Source organism: Chiloscyllium plagiosum, unplaced genomic scaffold (assembly GCF_037043375.1).
Source record: "Chiloscyllium plagiosum isolate Xiang-an unplaced genomic scaffold, Cpla_swu_hap1 HiC_scaffold_19, whole genome shotgun sequence".
NCBI lineage: Eukaryota > Metazoa > Chordata > Chondrichthyes > Orectolobiformes > Hemiscylliidae > Chiloscyllium > Chiloscyllium plagiosum.
This window is the reverse complement of record NW_028270157.1, coordinates 22,653,070-22,678,848: the sequence shown is the minus strand read 5'-3', so window position 1 is coordinate 22,678,848 and position 25,779 is coordinate 22,653,070. Positions and strand designations below refer to the sequence as shown.

At 35.3% G+C, this 25,779-nt stretch overlaps 1 protein-coding gene across 8 annotated transcripts in view; it reads right to left on the bottom strand.

The window, feature by feature from the left end:
• Positions 1 to 2,389: 2,389 nt before the first annotated feature.
• Positions 2,390 to 25,779, bottom strand: part of tbc1d15 (TBC1 domain family, member 15) — an 85,605-nt gene continuing 62,215 nt past the window's right edge. For 6 of the 8 annotated variants that reach the window (XM_087997123.1, XM_087997122.1, XM_087997120.1 and 3 more), the window contains 12 exons: positions 21,983 to 22,085; positions 19,969 to 20,160; positions 19,683 to 19,811; positions 16,960 to 17,063; positions 16,468 to 16,562; positions 13,437 to 13,553; positions 13,032 to 13,132; positions 11,684 to 11,783; positions 10,605 to 10,702; positions 7,457 to 7,573; positions 6,015 to 6,101; positions 2,390 to 5,296 (listed from right to left, as the gene is read on the bottom strand). In XM_087997123.1, coding sequence (XP_087853249.1) covers positions 5,078 to 5,296; positions 6,015 to 6,101; positions 7,457 to 7,573; positions 10,605 to 10,702; positions 11,684 to 11,783; positions 13,032 to 13,132; positions 13,437 to 13,553; positions 16,468 to 16,562; positions 16,960 to 17,063; positions 19,683 to 19,811; positions 19,969 to 20,160; positions 21,983 to 22,085 — 1,462 coding nt within the window. In that variant the 3' untranslated portion in view covers positions 2,390 to 5,077. The remainder of the gene's footprint in view (positions 5,297 to 6,014; positions 6,102 to 7,456; positions 7,574 to 10,604; positions 10,703 to 11,683; positions 11,784 to 13,031; positions 13,133 to 13,436; positions 13,554 to 16,467; positions 16,563 to 16,959; positions 17,064 to 19,682; positions 19,812 to 19,968; positions 20,161 to 21,982; positions 22,086 to 25,779) is intronic. The other 2 variants (XM_087997121.1, XM_087997124.1) reach the window with 2 other exon arrangements.

Sequence of the window (25,779 nt, the reverse complement as noted above, 5' to 3'; positions counted from 1 at the left end):
TTTCCAGGGAGTACATGCAACATAAGGCATGTGATTTATCTATATTTTAATATCACTTATTTGAGTGTTAATATTTGAGCTATTGCAATATGGTTTTGGCTTGTGTGTCTGAAGAGATTCAATGATTAACTTGCATGTATTTCTCTTGCCATTTTCATTTAAAACTGTCTGACAGAGATAATCTTTGGAGATTCTAGGTGTGAACGAAGTAAAAGTGCATCAGGATTTTAGTTTAGAAGGTCAAAGATTATGATTTTGTTTCTTTTAATTAGGGGAAACACTCATAGCTCAGGAATAAGCTTTTGGATTTCAGTTTGGCTGTTTTGCAGAAATCTGGGTTGAAGCTGAATTTGCAATTCAGTTGTTTCTGATTAATGGAGGTTTTAACTTCTTAATAAATATGTTACCTCAGTGTAAGCAGTTCCATTTGAAAGTTCCAGACCAGAAGTATTTCAATACAACCTGAAGGAATAATTTGAATCTGAGAAAATCTAAGCTCAGTTATATGAAGGCTCCAAGTAGAGGTTATTGGTTGTCAAGGTGAGGAGTTGAAGCCAGAGTTAAATTAAGCCCTGTGGTACAAAAGGGAAGAGGATTCTCTCTGCTGAGTCCTATAAAGGTACAATTTTGGGATCAAAATGTCTTATGATCAGTTTATAAACCTTTAAACACATATTATATGCAAATAGCTTGGTTTATTCTACTTTATTCTTAATTTTGTTGATGGAAATGTGTTGCTGGAAAAGCGCAGCAGGTCAGGCAGCATCTAGGGAACAGGAGAATCGACGTTTCGGGCATTAGCCCTGCCCGAAACGTCGATTCTCCTGTTCCCTAGATGCTGCCTGACCTGCTGCGCTTTTCCAGCAACACATTTCCATCTCTGATCTCCAGCATCTGCAGACCTCACTTTCTCCTCTTAATTTTGTTGGCCTAATAAACTTGTTTTATTGTTAAACCAAATCTGCAGCAAAGCATATTTGTAATGCAGCAAGAGACCACCTCATCAAAACCAAAGAAAACTGGTTCAAGCAAGGCAAATTTCAGTCTGGAATCTGACTTGAGAATTAGCATCAGTTGGAATCATAATATTTGCTACAATGAAAAAATAATTAGAGATGTTTTGAACTTTTTCCCCCTCACTTAACATTTGACAGTGGCAACATTCACAGTCAGCTTCCAGCATTAATAACCAAAATAAAATTAAGTGGTACAGGTATGTTGCCCAGAATTATCCATAATTGATAATGGATAATGGATGAGAATCTAAGGATGGAGTCAAGCTCAAACAGTTAAAGTGTCCTTATCCCACAAATTAATAGATGTACTCTCTTGAAGGCATCTATTTCTCTCCCTTACAAAAGAAAACACGGTACATACAAATATCAGCAAAGGTTTCCATTGTATGTAGTTTTTACTGTGTCATAAAATAAAGAAACACCTCCCAGGTGGGAGTTCCCATGTGTATTCATAAATCAAGAACTAAAACCAATCCACAAATACGGTATCTTCATTAGTTCCAAAGTAAAAGTTTCAGATTTCAACTGAACAGCATGAGGTTATTGTGAAACTCTGATGTTTTGTGCAATGGCAGATATATATGTAACTGGCATTTATTTTAGTCTACAATATTATCAATCCACGTTTACAATGTATGAAACAATAATGTGATGAGATAAATGTAATTTTATGCACATAACTAAAAAGACAGCATCCTGCAGAAACAAAATATTCCACGTCAAGATCTTATGGCACTTTTTTAATAAAACTAGTTTCCTTATAAATGGCAGAGAATGTATGTCATAGCTACTGAAACACTGCGCAATAAATCTTTTTAAACCAATAAGAAATTTGGAGAAAGCAAATATTGCCAACAGGACAACAAATGAGAGGCATAAACTGAATGAAAGATTAAGATGATCTGTGCTAATTTCCTGGACAACAGGAAATTAAAGCCTTAGTGGATGCTAGTATTCTTTTTGGACTCCCTATAATTGTGTAACCTAAATAAAAGTTTCTGGAAGTTTGTAAAGCTTTAGCTCAAGAAAAATTTTCATCACAAAAATAAACTTTAAACAATGTACCTATAAACAGAAATGGATCTAGTTTTCAATGTAATAACTTTGTTTATTGTAATTTTAAGAATAGTGTTGAGGAATCCATCTTGAAAACGTTTAGTTCACAAACTAACAATTTATAAATCAATAACGGACACTTATTTTTTCCATGTAGAAGGAAGCTATTTGGTCTTTAGTGCTTGTACCTCTGACAGTCATCCATTTAGTTCCTTTAACCTCTTCTATATCTACTTTATTTCTTTTTTAAAATATATATTTTGTTTCATATTTCCATGTCATTCCAATTAAATTCATATTAGTTAAGTGAGGCAGTACAAACTTTAGCCAGATTTAATATTTTAGCTAAAGAGAGAATTAACAGCATTTTATAACATTTGATCAAGCGAACAAATTATAGCAATTAGGTCATCACTCATCCCACAGAACATGCAATTTTCCATACAAGTACAGGGATAATATTGCTTAAAGGCTGGAAGGGGATAAGATATACTTTAAGGAACTATTGAGAAGTAACTGAAAATAATGTTTCCAGTATATACCAGGTAATGCCTACTGTATGGGTACTCCAATAGGCTGGCAGGCTGCGTCTTTCTGGCATAGTGGTCACCACGTGCTGGAGGGGTGGTCTCGGTTAGGCAGTCTTGGTTTGGCGGTCTTGTCCCAGCATGGAGGTCTTCTTCAGCAACAGCATATAGGATTCCAACATTCACCATTTTAATTGGTTTTCCCTGAACTGAAAGTGATCCGAGATGAACTCGGCCTTAATTTTTACTTTCTTCTTCTTATCTGTGACTTATGTCATTGATACAGACACCACATTATGGCAACTTATAAAACTTTTCACTATTTTTTGTAAAAAACACAGGGCAATAAATTGCTATTCTATTCTGTTCAACTCTATGTATGGCCTTCACCTGGAAAATATTATACTGTGTCTGATGACTTTGGATGATGTACAATACCTCGTCTCTCACAATACCAAGATATCCCTCTTCAGTGGAAGCAGTAGGCAATAAAAAAACACTAACACCTATGCTCCTCAAATGCAGGGAAAGATCGTAATTGATAAATACCCTAAGAAAAGGTGGTACAGGCTTCTCCAGCCTGCCTTCTTGAATTGTCCCATTCCATGGTAATTTACTTTATATGACTATACAAGGCATTTTGCACACTAAAAATATATATCATTGATGATATTCTAAGTAAAGGAAAGATTTTAAATACTTTAAACATTAAGTTTTTTTCATATGTAGACCTTAAATGGTTACCAATGCTTTAAGTTTAAATCAAAATAAGTAGAGCTATAAGAGCTGAAGCACAAAGTATTGTCTGATCAGTCAATGGCATTGTTATTGACTGTATGCTAAATCAGAGTTTTAGTTTTTGAGATATCATATTAACATCCTCCAGAAACTCAGTTCGAATTAAACTGAAAACTCAAGTTTTCTTTGCACTAAAGACATTAGCTAAAGCTCTTCAAGGATGTTTATTTCAATTTAAAAGTTTCTTTGTTACATTTATATTAATGGGTAGCATACAAACTTATGTAATTTTACACCTTTCTTCCATGTACTTGACTTTAATGCCTTTGTAAAGTAAAATGATCTTAAGTTTTCCATAATAAAAAGCAGTGCAAACAGGGATTTCCTTTTCAACAAAACATATTTGTACTAAAAATAGTCCCTTGTGAACACAGTACATATGTTAGAAAGGAGAGTTATATATTACATTTACTTTTGTACACAATCAGAATACAAAATTTCAGGCTTTATACAACTGTTAGAAATTGTTCCACTGTACATTTCTTATTATAGTAAAAATCAAAGTAAATCAAGTTATACATTTATTGAACATGCTTTAATTGTTAACCATACATTAGAGTATGGATTGGAAATGCAGTAGCTTAAAAATATGCTTTTCAACATATATTCTCAGTTGATTAGAAGATATATAAAATTTTGTTTTGCATTTTGATAAGGAATATTAGGCTAAGCATTCCATTAATTGCAATTTAAAATAACTTTCTTGGCAGTTCTGACAATCTCTAGCAGTGCTATACCTTACAGGATCCCTGAAGAGAACTCTCCTGCTATCAACTAACTTCAGGTCTTATAGTCTCAGATTTAATGTTACAATGTGGTGAATATTCTTTAATTAATACTGCATATTAATGTATCACAGCAGAGAAACTTGTAAGCAATGTCTTCCTCCACAGCACTGTAGAATACAGTATTAAGCTGAAGTCTCATTTGAATGTTCACAGGTTATTTTACAAATACTTGCAATCAATTTTGTTAGAGCTATCAGGATAGCTAATTCAAAATCTGTAGAGTAGCTCTAAAGTACTAGATTTATTTTAAGAACAAATATGTCCGGTGGAACTTTTTAACGACTTAACCAACAGCTGACCAAATCCTCCATCCACTATATTGGTTTTCCTAAATCTTCAACTCACACAAAACTTGATCAAGAATGAAATATCTCACCCAAGTGCTCATTTTAGACAGTCATTAAGCACCAATATGGATCAGACAAGCTAGTTATAAAGCTTATTTAAGAGCTACAAAAAAAAATTATGTCTTTGATTTCAGGAGGAATTTTTAAGAGAAAACCCTCTTTCAATTAAATCACAGGTACTAATTAGATAAGCATTCATGAATTAACAAAATAATTATTTTTTTCTTAATATGAAACAAAACCTCATTCCCATTCAACATTCATGTTTGACACGAGGAAGTCTGAAAAATCATTTCTATATGAAGGCCCTTATGGTTTTAAGTAATTAGAAAAATTAAATTTTCTTTGCATTCATTTTTTAAAAAACATTTGGAACTGCAACAGAGCACTTCTCATACCAATCCTGCACTTTCTTTCCTTAAACATATCTAAAACCACAGATCATTCCAAATACTGATATGTTATCTATGAAGACTTTTGCAAAAAAAAGTAAACAAATTGTGGCATCTCACTTGGCTAGGGTCACAAAATTTCAGATTTCAACTTCATTCTACAGTCGTTGCCTTGCGCCCATTCTGAGCAGTGCTTGTATGTTCAGCTAAGTTTTCATTTGTCTGTGTTAAGGAGGCCACTGCCGAAACAGAATGACTTGCCCTCCAGGAATTTTTGGTAACTCCTGACTCAGATGCATTGATTTCCAAATCAGGGGTTATAGTTGTGCTATCCTTTAGGCCGAGAATTTCACCAACAGCCTGTGGCAAATCCTAAACAATACACACAATAGTTTAAATTAAAAAAAAACACTTTAATTTCAAGTTTTTTCTTTTTTACTTAAAATGCACCATACTATTATAATTTTAAACTGTAACCTTGGCAACGACAAGATACAGGAAATTGAAATATGGTTGTCAAAGGTTGCCATTGAAAACCTTTTGTTACTTTGTAATTTCTCCATATTAACTGATAAGTCTATGCAACAGCAGAGATGATCAAGGGAGTTTTAAAGTGTGCATTCAGAACTGATTTGAGCATTTGAAAACGGAACAATAGGCATCTGTACATACAATTTCAAATAGACTGTGTAGACACAACATAACACTAATAATATTAAACAAACGTTTTTAAATAAGTTTTGTTTAAACAAGATGTACCACACAGTCTATAATCAAAGCTATTCATGTACATTTTCACTCGAATTAAACTGTATTGATAGCTTGAATCATTTATTACAAATATTACAGCTACTTTGAAATTAACAATCCTCATTGGACAAAATTGTGAACATGAATGAATAACTTAAGATTATAAAATTTATTTTAATATCTAATTACCTGCATTAACAGTATTGCTCTATGCAATAAAAGCATTTATATTTTAATTAATAGCTGGTATAAAATGCACTTGTGTGATCCAAAAGGCTTGTCACATTGTCATGCATAATTCATTACTGTGAGGTTAAATACTTCATGGCATATCACTCACCTTACATTTCATCATTTGACAGTAAATTGCCTCTGCTTTACAAAGTACTTCTTCTACATCCAATTTCAAAGAAAGTTCATTGATATGCTAAGAATACAAAAGTAACAAGTCCTCAATATGGATTTCAAGGAGGAAAAAAGCCAAATCCTGCATTATATAAAGTTTAAGGTAGATTAAGCCTGCTTGTGTGCGTAAAAGATGCAAGAGAATGACATTTCTTATCACTAGGTATGAAGAAAGAATTATGTTTTCCTTGAAGGAGGTTGGGAAGAGATCTGATAGAGATATTACAATCATTGAGTCTGGACATACTCGATAAGGAAAAACAAAATGTGACCATTGGTGGAAGGAATTAGAGCCTGGGTTTTCCATTGACCAGACATTCATTATTCCAGTGTGGATGGGAATTGCTTATGGAAACCCCGAGGAATCCCCATCATAGCAGATTCTAAATTAACTGCCTGGAAACTGTAGACTTCAGTGGCAAATTTCTCTACACTTAAAAATCTCCAAACGGCTCGGTTTAAATCCAATACTTCAGGGGGTTTTAATGAAATTAAATAAGTAGCCACTGCAGAAAAATTAGACTATTTAACTGGCCCCATAGTAACCTAAGACCCATCCCCAACTTCTCCTCTCCCACCCACTCCCCTGCACAAGCCAACACCCACCCTTCTTGACCTATTCTACACACAGTTTTACTTACCTGGTTTCCTTGCCAATTTGCTCCTACCCACTGAGCACCCTATCCCCTCCCACTTGGCAGCTAATTCTGCTGGGAGCCTACTTTCTGATCACCGTACCTTCCAAACAGCCTAAAATCACACTTACCCTACGAACGTAACTTTTGACAGCAGCTGTTAATGTGCTCTCTAAACCTTTAAATTTCAGTATACAGCAGCTGACTGCTGTGAAATAGGGGTACCGTTTGCCTTCTGCTAACCGGTCTACATTATTAAAGAATTGTCAGAATAGAAGTGAGACTGCACTTCTGGACAAGCCTTGATTAGAATCTCCATTCAAAACTGAGGAGCCCTCTTCTTTTGTAAAATGTGGAGCAATAATCAATGGAAGATTGCCACTTCCCAGAACATCTAGCCCCAGATGGCACAGATTTAAGGTAACTGGCAAAAGAAGCAACAACAACATCAGTAAGAATATTTTCAGTGACTGCATGGTTAGGAGCTGAAATGCAGAGCCTGATAGCTTTTATCAAGGCATTCAAGTGGAAATTCAATCATTACATGAAAATGAAGAAGGTGGAGTATGGGGTTAACACAGGAAATAGCAACAATGCGAATTGCTACTTTGGAGACCCAGCACTGACGTAATGGGCTGAATGGCCCCTCCTGTGCTGTAACTAACTGCTTGATTCTGATCTGAAATATTGGTAAAGCATGCAACTCTGCATCTGATCTTTTAATGTATAAATAATTAAGTACCTTTAGAATTTCATTAAAGCCATAATGGTTTTCCATTATCTTCTGTTTTTCAGAGTCTAGTATAGCACAGCATATCAACAGATGAAAATTCTGGCAAGGCAATCCAGTCCACATAACCTAGAAAACAAAGAGATTTTTTTTCCCCCAATGCTTGTCAAAATTTAATTTCCTCCATTCTTATGATTTGATTATTACTACTGTGATCCCTTCCAGAATCAGGAGGAAGATATGAACATTGTTGATAACAGTTCGGGTGTCAGCACTTTCAAAAAAATAATCTTCAAATATCTTCACAATTTAATTTTTTGTGGTCTGTTTCCCACCTGGTTGATGTAATAATTGTTCCATTTGTTTCTGTTAGCAGTATGTTCAGCTGAACATCTAGCTGAAGGCACATTTAAAAAAAAAATTCTCTCAATATTGTCAGGGAAACTAGAACTATATTCTCTCTAAATTACTCAGCTAAACAAAATCAAAAAATACTAAATGAGAGAGAACTAAATGATGCATACCTACACGAAAATTTCTACCCTTCCTTTTGGGATCTACAAATCAAGTTTAGATACCGGTATGTTCCCGAAGACTTTGTTGTGAGTACATTAATGCAACCATGCTTTTTCACCCCCAAATCCTCCACCCCCGCCCCCACCCCCACCCCAAACACACACACACACAATGGCAGACAAATATAACAAATATATATAGAACTAATTGATTATTCATTTTTTTGCTGGCATTTATAAGTTTGGATCTTGGAATGAGAAGTAAACTTTCAAAATTAACTGACAATACCAAACTTACAGGAGTGGCACACAAATTATTACAAACTGCCTGCACAGGACACCTGTACCCAAGTGGAATAGGCAGACATGTAGCAGAAGGCACTTAATGCAGATAGTGAAACGTGAGGCAATGCATTTTGTCACAAGGGATAGAGAGAGTCAGTTCAGACTGACAGCCCAATTCTAAAATGTGTGCAGGAACAGAGGGACCTGGGGACACATGCATATTAATCTTTAATGGTACCAGTGTATACGGAATGATTTGCAAATTGTGTGGGGTCTTGGACTGCATAAGTAGAGGTATTGAGTACAAAAGCAGGCGAGTTGCTCTGAACTTGTTTGGGGGGCTCTAGTTAGACCTCAACCTGAATACTGAGTCTACTGCAAATCACCACACTTGAGGAAAAATGTAAAGGTCTTTGAAAGGGTGCTGAAAATAATGGAAAGTGAAAATAATTCCAAGGAAAGGAGATGGAAGAGAAATTTGATAGAGGTATAAACAACGGTGACAGGCTTAGATAAGGTAGTCAAGGTACACAGACACAAGATTTTGGGCATGACATACAGGGGCAAGTGAAGAACACTTTTAGTCAGCCAATGTACCTTCCCCATGAAGATGGTGAATGCAGAAACAAAGAATAATTTTAAAGGAAATTTCTACTTTCCAAGTACTGTGATTAAGATTTAGATCTGATGGTATAGACAACCCTTCCATAGGAAAGTGGAATATTTGTTCCATATTGTTCTAATGGAAGAGACTTCTGCCCTTTTTTATAACAGGTTATGCATTCCACATTCCTTAATTACAGCTTCAGATTCAGTATTTTTATCCCTTGTTAATTAACATATTCTGCCAGTTGTTTGGAGAAGGCAGAGTACAAATCAAATTCAAAACGAAAATGCGAAACTAACAAAAAGTCCATGAGTAAATGTGATTCTGTAATTCAGCAGAACTTGCTGAACAGTCCTGAGTACACTAATGGCAATAATAACAGGAGAAAGTAAGGACTGCAGATGCTGGAGATCAGAGCTGAAAATGTGTTGCTGGAAAAGCGCAGCAGGTCAGGCAGCATCCAAGGAGCAGGAGAATCGACGTTTCAGGCATAAGCCCTTCTTCAGGAATGAGGAGAGTCACGAAACGTCGATTCTCCTGCTCCTTGGATACTGCCTGACCTGCTGCGCTTTTCCAGCAACACATTTTCAGCTGGCAATAATAACAACCAATTTAAGATAACCAGTTGAGCTCATAACATTTCATCACTGTAGCAATTGGAACCATGACCAGACAGATTCCAGCGAATGCTCCATAGAATCCCTCGTGTGGAAACAGGCCATTCGGCCCAACTAGTCCACACCAACCCTCTGCAGAGCACATCAACCAGCCCCAGCCCCATCCTCCTACCCTATCTCTGTAACCCTGCATTTCCCATGGCTAACACACTTAACTTACACATTCCTAAACACAATGGGTAATTTAGCATGGCCCAATCCATCTAACTTGCACATTGTTGAACTGTGGGAGGAAACCAGAGCACCCAGCAGAAATGGGGAAAACGTACAAACTCCACACTGGCAGTTGCCCGAGAATGAAATTGAATCCAGATCCCTGATGCTGTGAGGCAACAATGCTAACCACTGAGCTTTTGTGCTGCCCAGGCATTAAATATGTGATTCTTTATTTGGGTAGTTAAACTGGGCCAATCAAGGAGCCCTAGCTGACAGATATAAACAGGAGATTCAGAAGGCCTCCTCAGACTAGGACTAGCTTTGAACTAGGCAAAAGTGAGGACTGCAAATGCTGGAGATCAGAGTCTAGATTAGAGTGGTGCTGGAAAAGCACAGCCGGTCAGGCAGCATCCGAGGAGCAGGAAAATTGACGTTTCGGGCAAAAGCCCTTCATCGTGAGCTGGCTGGTCACAACCACAGTGAACATGTTTAAAAAAAAAAGGGTGACTTGGTGACAGGATACCAGCCTTTGTGCAGTTACATCAGACACTGCTCTGCAAACAAAAGTAACATGATCAAGGCTTGTGTCATTTTCAAATATCCCAGAAACATGGGGAACCTATGAACCTATGGGAATACCTTTGCGGTATTCTCCCTGGCATTCCCTCATAACAGTCAGCTTGCCAGTGAGTTAGCACCATTTTTCTTCTATAGGATAAATCGTTAATGGTTAAAATTTGGCATTCTTGCATCTGCCCTGATGAGGACAAGACGAAAAGTTTCAGCAACATGTCTTCCTATTCAGCAATATTTCGTTCCTTTATAAATAGAGTTATTGCAAAGTAATTCTGACATTTTTAAAGGTGAACTGAAAATCAAAATCACATTCATCTGTACAATATGCATGAAATGATTCTAACCTCCCAGAGTCTAAGAGTATCTTGAAAGTTGAACTCTCTTTTGAACCGTATTAGAAGCCACCTGAAGCAGAAGTAGAGATATCCAGATTCTTGAGATTCTAGGAAAACAACTTATCTTGTTAAAAATTCTCTTTTCCAGTTGAGCAGGGATATCTAAAGTGATCTGCAGCATAGTTATTTTGTTCATGTTTATATTCAATTATCAAAGCTTAGATTTCTGAACTGACTTGAAGGAAAAAAGTTGTTTTTACTTAACAGTAATAACATTCAGAGGTGATACAAGGCATTTTACAGTTTTTAAAGTACTTTAAAAATGTAGGCTGTATGGTTATGTAAAGAAATGTGAAGAAACAACTAACACTTGCCCAACACCACCTATCAACAGAAAAAGGTAAATGATTAGTTTGTTTGTTTTGGGTGGTTGAGTGACATTAATGAAGGAATTGGAAGAACTCCACTGCTCCTCTTTAAAACAGTGCTGTAGACCTTTTGCATTCACTTCAAGTAGTTGGGGCTTCAAATTAACATTGCTTTCACAGAGCAGATGTGAAAATAAAGCATACTGTGAACAATTAGAAACTGAACATCTTAAACTCATTTCTAAATGGGACTCAACCAGAATAATACCATACACGCTTCTTACAGCTATTGAAATTAATAACAAATAAAAATATTGGTCCATAAAATTTATTAATTGCAAAACCTGACTGAATATCTGTTTTAAGATTCTTCAATTACTACTTCTGTATTTTATTTAAATGTAGTTCTCTATTCAAAATGTTATTTTTATCCTGCAAAACAAAAAAAAATCAGCTCCTTAGAAGATTGCTGACTTCCCATTGCAATTGTCCTTTGCTGAACAGAATGGAGATAGTTGTGGAATTGGTGTTTAGCAGAATGGAAATACAACACCCAACTATGTGCATATTGGTTTATAGGAGTCTCAATGCTACTGCATTCAATCGGCAGGCAACAATTATTAATAGTGGCCATAATCATAAAAATGATCAACCGACAGGAAAATGAATATAGAGCAAAATCTAGCTTTTCGGATGGACACTTAAAAAAAATAAACTTACCAAGATAATTCCAGAACCCCAAGTCTAGCAATTTTAATAATGTACTCAGCTGGGATAATTCTGTTTTCATGCCTTGCATTTGCTCCTCAAAGTTGCAATGCTACAATAAAAATAAAGATATTAAACATAAATATTATATTAGAATTTTACAAACAGTAAAAATACTAATAATTTTGACACCTTTCATTTATGAAAAAAAGTTGCACCTAACTTGCAAACTAGCTAATCCATGTCAAAAATCCACCAACTAATATCATTGATCTATTTTCCTTTTCCTGATCAGCATTAGACAATTGAAGGTTCTGAATTCCCATATTCACTTCCAAACTCTTCTGAGTTGTGGGAGATAAATACAGCAAAATAAAAACATTAAAAGCAAGATGAGAAATAGACCAGGAAAGGGAAGGTAGAAGGAAATATACCAAAAAATGGCAACAGATGAAAAAAATAAATCAGGAAAGGAAGGTAGATATAGAAGAATTATGGCAAATAAAAAAATACAATGAATAAATAGGGAAAAATAAGATATCAGCTGCAAATAAGCCAAGGAAGGTACGTAGGCAAGTGGATGGATTTGAAAGATCAAAGTCCAAATTGAACTGCCTCATAAAAAGATAGTATTTCAAGCACTTGAAAAATATTTTTGGTTATATCAGGCATAAATTCACTTTTTTAATCTGACGTTAAATTTATACGTTCATGAAACATGCAACTAATGACCATTTTTAAAATTAGACATTTGATTATTCAACAGCATGCAGTTTTACCTGCAGTTACATGAAGAGAGTTACCATTAACACTTGAATGTGGCTAGACAACCCAAGTATTAAGACAGTGCTATCCATTGATAATCTCTCACCTGCTATAAATTATGAATAATGGCATGAGGACACATTTGTTTTCAAAGTTGGCTAGTTTACATTCCTAGCTTTATGATTAGTTGAAGAAAGAAAACAGTAACTTCTACATTACTGTTAACAATAAACCATCCTAAATTCAAATGACCTTTGAATTTTGGGTGCCCTCACACCAATAACTTGTCTTAGGGTTACAACTGTACTTAAAAAATGACCATTACATCACTTAAAATTATGAAACTACAAGATCATATTGGCAATAAGAGACAGCATCTGGCAATTAGATGGTATAAATGCAGTGTCTATTTAAATCTAAAAGGAACGTACCCATTCTAAGTAAGTGTGCTGTAGAGAAGCTCAGTTCCTTTGCCTTGTGATCTAAATTCTGAACTCAGTACTCTGTGGATGTGTAACTTTTTAAAAAGTTTGGGAGATCCATTTAAGGTGGTTGCAAAACTTAGAATTCAATTCTAGCTAATTTTAATTCTTACCATTTGTTCTATGAAAGCAACAAAGCACCAAAAGGCATCCACTTCATTTTCCATAACATACAATATGGGAGAAAGCAAATCACTCATTCCTTGAATGTACCCTAAAAATTAAACATTTTATAGTTAATCAGTAATAAAGCCACATATTTGGCAAGCAATTTCAATACATATTAAACTCAAATGAAATCAGTAACTTAATAGCAAATGTTTATTTGCATGCTGTCCCTATCTATATAGGCATACATTTGCAATGTTTTTATTAAAGCTTAAATTAATGCTACAAAAATACATTTGATAGAAAATATTGTCATAACTTATCAGTAAAGTTAAAGCTAGAGATTTACAAAATAATAAATGTTTGCATAAGTAAAACTGAACGTAGTTTTCACAGATCATAATACTTACCAAGATCAAAATCATACATGCAGTAGGTCATTAATATATCATGCAATAAAATCAATCCAGGATTTTCATGCCCTTCATAAAAAGGATTTGTTCTATCTGTTCTGTTGACGTCTTTCTCTAAAAGAAATATTTGTTTCCAAACAAATTAAAATATTCAAACAACTTTCTGAAATCAAAGCATTTGTTCTTTTCAAAGATGACATTTATGTATTTGAACTAAGTTTTAACCAGTATCTTCATGCATGGTTTTCTTTTACTGCTCTTGGTTTTTAATGGATTAATTCTTCCCCCTCCCAAGATGAAACACATTAATTCCACAATGAAATACCATGGCCTTTAAAGTATCAAGGCACTGCACCAAAAGCCCTTATCAGAATGAAGAATTTATATACTGACATTTCAGTGACGATCAAATAAAACAACATCAAAGAACATAAATAGTAAGCAAAACAATTTCAAAATATCTGCAGTTTAATAAATGATCAATTGTCTTAACAGTTAAAATACTGACTCATTTAAAGAAAGACTGATTTAAGAACACAAGAACAAAGAGTAGGAGTAGGTATTTCAGCCCTTTGAGACTTCTCTGGCATTCAATATGATCATAGCTGATCTCATCTCTGCTTCGATTCCACTTTCCTGCTCGCTCCTTACAATCCTTTAACTCATTACCAATTGAAAATCTGCATATCTCCTCCTTACATTTATTCAGTGTTCCACTGAACCCTGAAGTATTGAATTCTACAGATTCACGACACTTTGAGAGAAGTAGTTCCTCTTCAACTCCCTTTTAAGTCTGCCACCCCTTAGCCTAAAAACATGACATCTTGTTATAAATTGCCCGACAAGGTGAAACGTCCATTCTACACCAACTTTTTCAATCCCTTTTAGCATCTTGTATATCTCAGTTGGATCTCCTCACATCCTTCTAAGTTTTAGCAAGTATAGGCCTAAACTTCTGAATCACTCCTCATAAGAAAAAAAACCTTTCTTGGTTGGAATTAATCCAGAAAACCTTCTTTGAACTGCCTCCTATCTAATTACATCCTTCCTCAAGTGAGGGTACCAAAATTGTATACAGTACTCCAGATGAAATCTCACTATTACCTTGTAATTTGTGAGCAATTTAGCTGCTTGACACTGTAACTCAGGTATTAACATGAAAACTTTGAGGTGCACATGATGATAAAAGTAGCAGTGTAATTTGAGATTTAAGTTAATAGTCCAGCTTCTAAGTTTACCACAAGATTTGGGACAGCATATTTTCACTAATGAGGAGCATTACTTCCGCATATTGCAAAACTACATCTTATAAATTGCCAAGGTGTCCTAAGATTTAGAAATATTCCTTTGTGATTGTTTAATATTATGACAGAACAGCTATCCACTCTCTCAAGAAGTTAGATATGAATGTAAACATGGGCAACTAAGATTACATGAGAGCACTGTGGTCAGTGCAATGTTAGGTTGGTAATGTGACACAAGATGAACCTGTTGCATACATGTTATGGCTACTGGTGTGAGACAAGAACCCATTATAATTATTGCAGTCTTTGAAAAATCCATAATTTACATTTAAAAAGGAGTCAGCAGTTGCCATCAAAAGGTTAAAGCAAATTTAGCCTTTTCTGCTCTTCATGAAAAACCAAAATGGTTAAATGAAAATCTAGGACTACAAAATGAATAAGAACATGATTAATTCTGGACCTAACAGTTAACCGCTTTACTGCTTTCTACCACTAACCCATACCTTAAAACATGTCTCGCTCTGACAAACCAACAAATAATAGCTTGAAAGGCTTCACAAAAAAATGCCTTAAGTAGAAAAAATGTCAAGAATGGCTAAAAGCATAAAACAATTCTTTAAAAGTGAAATGTTTTCCAGCTGGTTACAATTACAATATTTTTCTGCATAATAATTTCTCCATGGGCAACTAAGAAAATAAGAATATGTCTCTTGAATTTAGTATTGCTGGGTGTAGCAGGATTTGGAAAAATTGCACAAAGAAAACAACAGCCAAGTCAAAGACATTATACAGCCTCGACCAAACAATAGTTCTCTGAATACCCTTAAATGTTTGAGCCCATGTAAATCATAAGCAAATTACCATGCCAAGAAGCTGAATGTTTACAACTGATTTTTTTTAACTAAAATTCGAAAGATGTAGTTAGATAGCACAATAATCACCGAACAAATTAAACACTTTAAGAATAAACAACCAGCAAAAAGAACGTTTTTGTGACGACGTTGACCGAGTATAGAATTCAGTGAGAAAACATGCATTCAATTCTTATGATAAAAGACTACAAGATCAATTCAACAATGATTAAAGATACAGTATGAAGGGAGCCAAATCTTTAGGTTTAGTAGACTCGATGTGATGTTTACAAGTCAGCTCAGAAAGAAGGGGTAAAGATTGGAGAGTGCTACACAATTGATATGCACAGATTCAATAAGGTAATGATAAATACTATAAATAAACAATGAGAGATTGGTAATGTCATACAAGCTTTACATAATTTGTTAATCAACTGGTAATGGCCTGGGTTAGAATCCAATCTCAGATGATGAGAAGGTTGAGAACCGATGAATATTTTCCCTCTTTCATGGTTGGCTAGTTCTGAACTGAAACAGTTTTGGACGTCTTAGTTCAGTCCCTTCTGGACAAAGTTGATCAGAACAAAACTACTCAGAGTTCCGCATCTAGATTTAACAATCTTACTCAGAGGCCAATTGGATGGCAGGAAACGAATATGTAGTGTCTTTGAGTGACAGAGACAGAATATCTTTCCAGGGCTGAGATGAAAATGTAGTGTTGGAGAAAAGCACAGAAGTGTTAATTTCTCATCTAGTTTAGTCTATGCGCTCCATGCATATTTTATACAGGCAAAGAGTACCAGAAGTAATTAAAAAATTCAATTATTCTTATTTTAGACAAAATGAAATTTTGTATTCACAAACCAAGTAGCATTTCAGTTTGAATATATGCTTTTACTTCCCTCAAAATTTAAGAAAGTTAAGCTTGTTTACCTATAAGACTCTTGTAATCTTTCAATCTTGTATTTCTTTTTTCTTGTTCTTCACTGACTGACTTCCACTGAAGCTTCATCCTGAAGTACTCATCTCTATACAAGTGAAATATGAGCAAAGTCTAAAACTAATTGATTACTGCCTTAGCTACTGCAACCAGATGTAGTGTTTATTTAACATCACAAAAATATAAATACTAAACTCATTAAGCTGGTAAATGCTTTATTAAAAAAGTAATTTTAAACATTGCATAAAATCAACTACAACAGGGATAACATACAAATTTTCACTAATTCCTACAGATATGCCAAACTCTGGGTATTAGGATTGAATTCATTTCCCTGCTCATCACATCAAAACAAAGAAGTGTACTGGATATAAACAGAAATTTTTTTGTACAGTTCTCGGAAGAGACCAGTAGAGGTCTAGAAAAGATACACTTAGCAACTGGTTTCTCAAATCTATGATATTTGTAGAACAAAAAGAACTCACGTTTTTCTTTTGATTAACAATCTTCTATCTTCTTTTGAACTATCCCACGGGAAGTAATTTAAAAGAAATTTCCAAGTCAATTTTCTTACTGCATGACAAAGACCCTGAGAAAGGAAAATATTCAATACTTGAATAAAATTCTGCAGTTGTAAAAAAAAATTAATCTTTGGGACAACCTAACTTTAGTATTCCTTTCTATTAGATTTGTAGTTCAGCACAAAATAATCAAGGCTAAATTTTACACATATACATACCCCTTTTCCTATTCACCATGTGTCTTTTAGGTTTCCTAAAACATTTTAAAACTGGTTTGCAGTGAAGATTTCTATTTAGAACCTTCCCCAAAAGTCAAACTCTTCACCATTTGATTATTTGTTTTCTAAACATGTACTTCTATGCATTAGCATCTGCTAGCATCCTTCCATTTACATGTGATAATAGACACACGGCAAATCCACTGGCAATTGACTAATTCTACCAGGTGCATTTTGCAATGGTTGCTGAAGTGACTAAACTGAGAGATACAGGTTCTATCACAAGTGCTGCACAAAAGGTTATAAGATGTCATTGAGAGACATGGTTGTTGGCACAGGAGCCTGCTGTCAGATTGTTATTGAAGTGAATTGCCATGGTGGCACACAATAGCCCATAGATAATGTTGCCTTTTCCTTCTGTTGTTGACTAATGTTTCCCATGTGTGGAAAATAATGTTTAGGGTTTTATTTCATAACTTCAAGAATTGTTACAGAGCTTTTTGCATCCTGTTGAGTTTTTAGTTCTGCCTTTCTCCCCATATCCTTAAGAATCCATCAATCTTCATCCTGTAAACATGCTCATGCCAGTGAAGTTGCCTCTGCTAAGGAGTGCTCGCATACTTGGAAGATTTGACTCTGACAGGACTGGTACATTTGTGATTTTCTTTTTCCTGGAAAAGCTGCAAATCACTGCAGACATGAATAACAATTGTCCCTTCCCTTCCTAAAAGCTGTGAGTTGTCCATGCTGAGCAAGCATACAAGGTGATAACAGCTGAAAATGTGTTGCTGGAAAAGCGCAGCAGGTCAGGCAGCATCCAGGGAACAGGAGAATCGACGTTTCGGGCATAAGCCCTTCTTCAGGAATTCCTGAAGAAGGGCTTATGCCCGAAACGTCGATTCTCTTGTTCCCTGGATGCTGCCTGACCTGCTGCGCTTTTCCAGCAACACATTTTCAGCTCTGATCTCCAGCATCTGCAGACCTCACTTTCTCCTACAAGGTGATAAGAACATGGGTCTCCATCAAGCAACCAGTGGGTCTCGAATCCTTTTGTTGTTTTGAGGCAGCCATATTTAGTAGCTGCTGTTTGTGTGTGAGTGCTCGAAGCCAAGAAACAGATTTTCTGCCACCATCGACCTAAGATGGTAGAAGTTGCTAACCCCTTCCAGTGGTGTGTTGTTCACGCAATAATAGTAGGCCATTCAGCTTGTTGAGCCTGCCCCACTATTCATACAATCATGGCTAATTAAACAATTCAATGTCTCTTACCCAAACTTTCCTCATAACCCTGTAAGCCACTCGCAGAAATCAATCTCCACTTTAAACATAACTAAAGACTGGATATTTCTCAGCTCTCAATGGTCCTCTCAGTAAGCAAATCTTTCATCTCAGACCAAAGAGACATCAGCCTTATTTTAAACTGTGCCTCCAGTTCCACACTCCACAACCAGAGAGTATCTTACCTGCATCTACCCTGTCTATCCCTTTAAGTATTCAGTAATTTTCAATGAGATCACCTCTCGTTCATCAAAACTCTAGAGAATACAAGCCCAGTTTGCCCAATCTCTTTTCACAGGAATGCCCTCCCAGGAATACATCTGGTGAATCTCTATTGCATCGTCTCTCTATGGAAATAATATTTATAATAATAAAACCTCAGATAAGGAGACCAAAATGGCATGTAGTACTCCAGGTGTGGTCAAACCAAGCTCCTATCTAATGAAGCAAGGCTCTCATACTCAAATCCACCTGCAATAAAGGCTAACATTCCATGGACCTTCCTGATTGCTTGCTACCCCACAGAATAACCTGCACTGACTTTCTGACAGGACACAGAGGTCTCTTTGTACATTTACAATTTTCCACCTCTTACCATCTAAAAAATACTCTGCTCATCTGTTTCTACCAAGGGGACACCCTCACACTTTTCCACATTATATTCCATCTCCCACATTCTTGCCCATGCATTTATCCAAATTCTTCTAAAGCCACTTAACATCTTCTTCACAACATACATTCCCACTTAGCTTTACATCATCCCAAAATTTAGATGGTAATTGATCCCCATCTCCAAATCGTTGATATATATGCGAATAGCTTGGCTCCAAATATTCAACAGTGCAATAGCCCATTAGTCACAGAGCCAACACAGGAATGACCCATTTATTCTTACTCTGTTTACTGGCAGTTAGCCATTCATCAATTATTGTCTGTCCTATCCATCATGTTTTAATTTTTCTGACCAGCGCCCTGTTGGGAACTTTATCAAAGGTCTTCTAAAAATTGAAGTATACTACACCCAACCACTTTCCATTATCAATTTTGCTAGTAATATCTTCAATGAAAAAAACTCCAATAAATTCATCAAGCACAATTTTCTATTTGCAAGTCTATGCTGACTATAATGAAAGCAAAGTACGACAGAAATAAAAACACAACGTGAAAACTATTTTAAAAGAATGCATTTACCCCCCTGAATATCAATTTTTTCACATTTTCTGGGTCTAGGACTTTTCCTTCTGCATCCATGCATTGTGACCACCTCTCAATAGAAACTGGTTCTCCTCTTTGAATTTCAGGTCTTATGCCAAGATCAATCTGAAATAAATGAAATTAAAATGAATGATGCTAATTTAATTCCACTCCACACCACCTTTACAAACAAACAACAGAACTACTAAAATACACATTAAAAGCTGAAAATTCTTTAAGATATCCTTAACAAACACAAGTTTATGGCATTAAGATAACTCACTCGTGTAATAACTTCAAAACCTGGCTCCTCCTGATGATTAATTTCCAGGCCTGAAATAGATTCATTAAGATCCATTTCAGATGCAGGTCTTTGTTGGGATGTTACATCATAACCACGAAATGCATACATAAGGTAGTTTGTAACTTTTGAAAAACCTCCTAATGTTGTTGTATATGGATCCTTCTTGAATTTCTGTAAGAGAAACCCCAAGATAGTTAGATATACTATACTGCTATATAAACATTCCAGAAAAATGCATTGCTTACTATTCACAACAAGTCAAATCAATTTAATTTTCATTGTATCCTAGGCAATAGTTACAAAGTGATGCTGTACAAGGATACTCAAAAATTGGGATCAACTGCATAAAATAATTACCTTTGCAGAATATTAAATAAACAAATTTTGTGTATGCATGATGGTGGATTATCCAATCAGTGAATGTTCATTTTTGAACATACTTTAGAAAAGAGAATTAGAGGCATTTTAAAATTATGGAAATGTTTGATAGAGTAGATGCAGCGAAAAATTTTTAAATTGTGGGGTCCTCCTGTTAGGCTCAAAAATTCTCACTTGGTTATGTTCTAAAGTGTCATATCAAATATGTTTTTCAGTATTAGCTAAAGTAGTGATCTGATCAAGATATTGACTAACAGTGGCAACACTACAGCACAATTTGAAACAAAGAAAATTGAAGAACATTCATAAGTCCAAGAAAATAAATGTCATACTGAACTCAACATTGACTCAGTTTCTCTCTGCAAATATTACCAAAGCTGCTAGACTTCTCCAGCACTTTGTTTTTACTTTAGCTCTCCAAGATCCACAATTTTATGCTTTTATGTGATATCTAGATTTCTAATTCACACTCACCAAATAAGACAAACTGTTTTTAACCATAAGTCACAGTTACTTAGGTTACACAGAGGGGATTCTAACGATCATGTCTATGCTAGTTACAGTGACAACATATATTTGTATCATGTCTTTGAAAATATAAAGCATCTCAGAAGGATTATAAAACCAAAATATGATGTCAAGCCACATAAGAGGTTATTAGGTCAGATGACCGAAGGAAAAGTCAAACAAGTAGGTTTAAGCAGTGCCTGAAGTGAGCAAAGCCAGACAGAGAGGTGTAGGGAGGGAATTGCACAGTTTAGTGTTTAAAGACCAAAAGGCATAACTAACAATGGTAGAGCAGTTAAAATCAGGGATATTCACAGTCAGAATTAGATGACTGCTACTATCGTGGAAGGTTGGAGGGCTGCACAAGTTTACAAAGATGGAGAAAGAGAGAAGAGACCATGGAAAGATAAGAAAACAAAGATAAGAATTTTAAAATCAATATACTGCTTGCTATAGTGTACTTTGGGAGTCCTAGTGATATTTTGGATTAATTTGATAATCATAGACAAAGCACACATTACTATCCTGATCAATATTCAGAAATTATTTAAGTATGTATAGTTGCACATTGCTGATTAATCCATTATCTCATCTCTGATAATCAGCAAATGATTTCATTCATTGCATTCAGGTTATACTATTCAAATGGACAAAACATGGGTGTTCAGGAGTCAATGAGGTTTTTTTGATTTAGGACCAGAGTTGGAACTAAACTCCAGAATGTCAGCTTTTAGTGTTGGAGGTTGTTCAAGAAGTAATGCTTTCTTTCCTTAAAAATGGGGAAAGTGAAAATCAGTGAAGTAATAAAACTAGCTTTAACTGTTAGTCTGTACATTTGTATTTGCGTATACAAATCTAACAATTAGTTTGTGATATCATCTAAGTACTACTTAGACTGATTTTGTAAATATTGGACAGCTACACATCAAAGCACAAGACAGACATGATATCAATTCTGGTCAAACGTGATCGACCATCTCATGTCAAGAGTATTCTTTGGTCCAATTAAGTATTAGAAAAGATGAGCATACTCTTATGTCTCAGACACTCAAGACAAAAAAAAAGAGACTATTTTAAAATATACATCTTAAGCATATCATGCACTTACTTGCACTAAGCCAACTGCATTCTCTTCGAACAAGTTCTCAAAAGACTGAGAAAGTGCCTTACTGTTGTATGCAACATGGAGTACTCGGTCATCATGTGATGATCTATAGGAAAATACAAAAAAGGATGATCACATTTTTCTGAATTCTTTTTAAGCTTAGTTAGGATGTCAGTATTCATTTGGTTCAAAGACCCATGCTTCGAAATCAAGTGGGAAAAAAAAATCCTCTATCAATATTTATTGATAATTAGGTTTAACAGGAAGATTCCAAACTAATTTATGTCTTATTTGTGTTAACTATGCTAATCTACACACTGCTTCAATTTATTTGTTTTTGTTTTACTGAGTGTAGCTGAACAGTTATCAATTAGATTATCTCATCTCAGTTACACCTAATCCACACATTTATATTATTAAAATAGAGTGATAACAACTTTAATAACTGAAAACCGCTGGCTAACAAGATGTGCTAGCCTGAAAGGAAACATCTGACAAAGCATTTCACTTGTGAGAGCCAATCTACTGCTGTGCATATTATGAAGGGGTAGCAGTTCCAAACAAAAAACTAATTTCACAACAGACAGCTGGAGTCGAAGAACTGACCAGACAAGTTGGAAAAATGAATACACTTTGTTAAACATTAGCATTTAATTGCTGTGCTGCTATTGAGTAAAAGCTCATGATCTGTAAGCAAGCTTTAAAACGTCAGTAAATTTAGCAGTAAGCCTACTAAGCAGCTTTAATCATGCACTAAAAACTGAAGAATATTTATAAAATCAACACTACCAATGACGATTCAAGCTCAAATTGTGTTCACCCTCCATTAAAGTTGTGATTTTCAGGAAAAGAACCACAAGTGATTCATGAATTTCCATTGGAATCAATAGTAGAAATGGAGTTTGGTTCCTTAGGGCATTTTCTTGCTCAGAAAAACAATACCAAAAAAGAATGATGGCAGAGCAGTAGACATTGTTTATTTGGATTTTAGTGAAGCCTTTGACAAGGTTTCGCATGGTAGACTAATTAGTAAAGTTAGGTCACATGGATTCAAGGTGAGCTTGCCAATTGGATACATAATTGGCTTAACAGCAGGAGACAGAATAATGGTAGAGGGCTGCTTTTCAAACTGGAGGCCTGTGACCAGTGGTATTCCGTAGAGATTGGTTTTGGGTCCTTTTTTTGTTAGTCATTTATATAAATGATTTGAATGAGAAAATAGAAGACATGGTTAGTAAGTTTATGGAGGACACCAAAATTGACGGCATAGTAGACAGTGGAGATTTCCGAAGATTACAAAAGGATCTTGATCAAATAGGTTAATGGGCTAAGAAAATGGTAAATGGAGTTCAGTCTAGCTAAATACAAGGGATTTCATTTTGGTACAACAAACAAGGGTGGGGCTTATACAATTAATGGTAGGCTCTTAGACAGTGTTGTAGAACAGAGGGACCCAAGAGCGCAGGGACATTATTCTTTAAAGTTCACATCACAAAGAGACAGGATGGTCAAAAAGGCATTTGGCATATTTAACTTCATTTCTCATTTCTTTGAGTAAAGGAGTTGGGACATTATGTTGAGGTTGTACAGGACATTGGTGAGGCCTCATCTGGAATACTGTATCCAGTTCTGGTTGTCCAGTTATAGGAATGATATTATGAAGCTGGAGAAAGTTCAGAAGAGATTTACTAGAATGTTGCTGGGTATGGAAGGCTTGAGTTCTCAAAAACAGCTGGGACTATTTTTCAGTAGAGCACAGGAGGTTGAGAGGTGACTTGATAGAAATTTATAAAATGACAGGTATAGACAGGATTGATGGTAGTTGTCTTTTCCCTAAAATGGAGAATTTCAACACTGGGGGCACATTTTTAAGGTGGGAGGAGAAACATTTTTAAAAAAGATATGAGGTGGTTTTTTTTTTTACACCGAGGGTAGTTTGCATATGGAATGAATTTCCTGAGGAAGTGCTTGATGCAGGTACAATTACAACATCCAAAAGACATTTGGATGGACACGTGAATAGGAAACGTTTGGAGGGATACGGGCCAGAAGCAGGCAGGTGCAACTAGTTTAGATTGGGATTATGTTCAGTATGGACTGGTTGGACCAAAGGATCTGTTTCTGTGCTGTATGACTCTATGACAAGCTAAAACACATTCTCATTCTGTATTCTACTTGAAATAGTTTTCAAAATTAAGTATATCACTGAATATAACAGTAATACTATATCCAAATTTATTTGAAAAAATTATGCAAGAATTGTTTGATTTTGTCAACAATATCACCAATTCTTTTCAGTGTCTTAGAGGGTAATCCAAGCAGTCATTTGACAGTGTCAGAATACTTTAATACATCCAATTTCACTGCGAGGATGATAGTCTTCCTTGCCCTCTTTATAGCAGCAGGCTCATTAACATCACTTAATGAGTGTTTCTGACTGATTTTTAAAGTATTGTATGCTCTAAGTGGTAGAGACATCAATGGCCTCTGTCTCTCATCCACACAACATTGCTGAAACTCGGCCCTGTCTTTCTCTTTTTCCTTTCCTACAAGAAAATGCTTGTCTAAAGGTCTGGAGTTCCACAACGTGGTGCCAATGGGTCCTAATGTCAAAATGACTCTGATATGCAATGAAATGTAGCGCAGCAAAATTACATCAAACTGGAAATGCCAACCTAATTTGAAGAAACAAGATCTAAAAATAAAACATTTAAATACAATGGTATTAAACGAGACTTGTAAATGACTACCTGTAATCAGAAACTTAGGCCAGTTCTATAATCACAGGACATTAACATCTCTTCTCCTTCTTTCAAAAGGAGGTACACATAAACCTCCAGATACTTTGCTGGTTTTTTGGAGGGTGGGTGGGAGGGGTGAATGAAAAGCCATAAAGATGAATTAATCAATACTTTAAACAAAAGCACGGATCTTTTGTTTTAAGTAAAGAAATGGGTCAATCCCCTGGTCACATCAGAGTCTTGACTGGAGGATGAGCATGAGTTGGAGCAGAGCATCCATAACATTTCATTTCTCAATCTAAGGTCATATTTTTCAACTTTTCTTTGTATATGTTGATATATTATTTGCATGTGAACAATAATTATGCATTACTTGTAAAGTAGCAATTAAAGTAGGAGCTTCTATGCGTTATAAACTGAATTTGAGACAGAGAAACAGACACGACTGTGTCATCACGAATGGGAGGCTGTAAAACTGTGTGATAGTTTACATAGCCTGTTTCAATCATATATATGAACATATGAAAGCATGGAAAAACATGATAACAAAGAAATAATAAATCACAGTGAGATGTAAAATTTTTAATATATTACAATTAATACAGATTCAGATTATCTATACGAGCATGTCACAGTTGTGTATAACACTAGCCTCAGATAATTACAATATTCAAACAAAAGACTGCCAGACACAATGACACAAAGAGCCAAATATACAATTTCCTGCAAAGAAATTAATGAATTTTTTAAAATATTTATGCATGCATTTTAAGATCACCTTCAAGGGCAAATTGAGAAAATCTACTAAACTTGATTTATATTATAAATTTTACAAAAATTCATTTTGTTAAACTCAGTAATATATTTTTTTTAAAATCTCAATTTCTTTTGTTATTTATTTTACTTTTTATTCCTAGATCACTGGCATCAAAGCACTGCCACACGCTAAATTCCTCGGTCAGGCTCCTTTCTGCTCCCAACATCACTTAAAACATGAAGTACTTTACTCTTAATAGATTCTCTCTGACCTAGTGAACAAATCCAGCATGTTTCATTTCA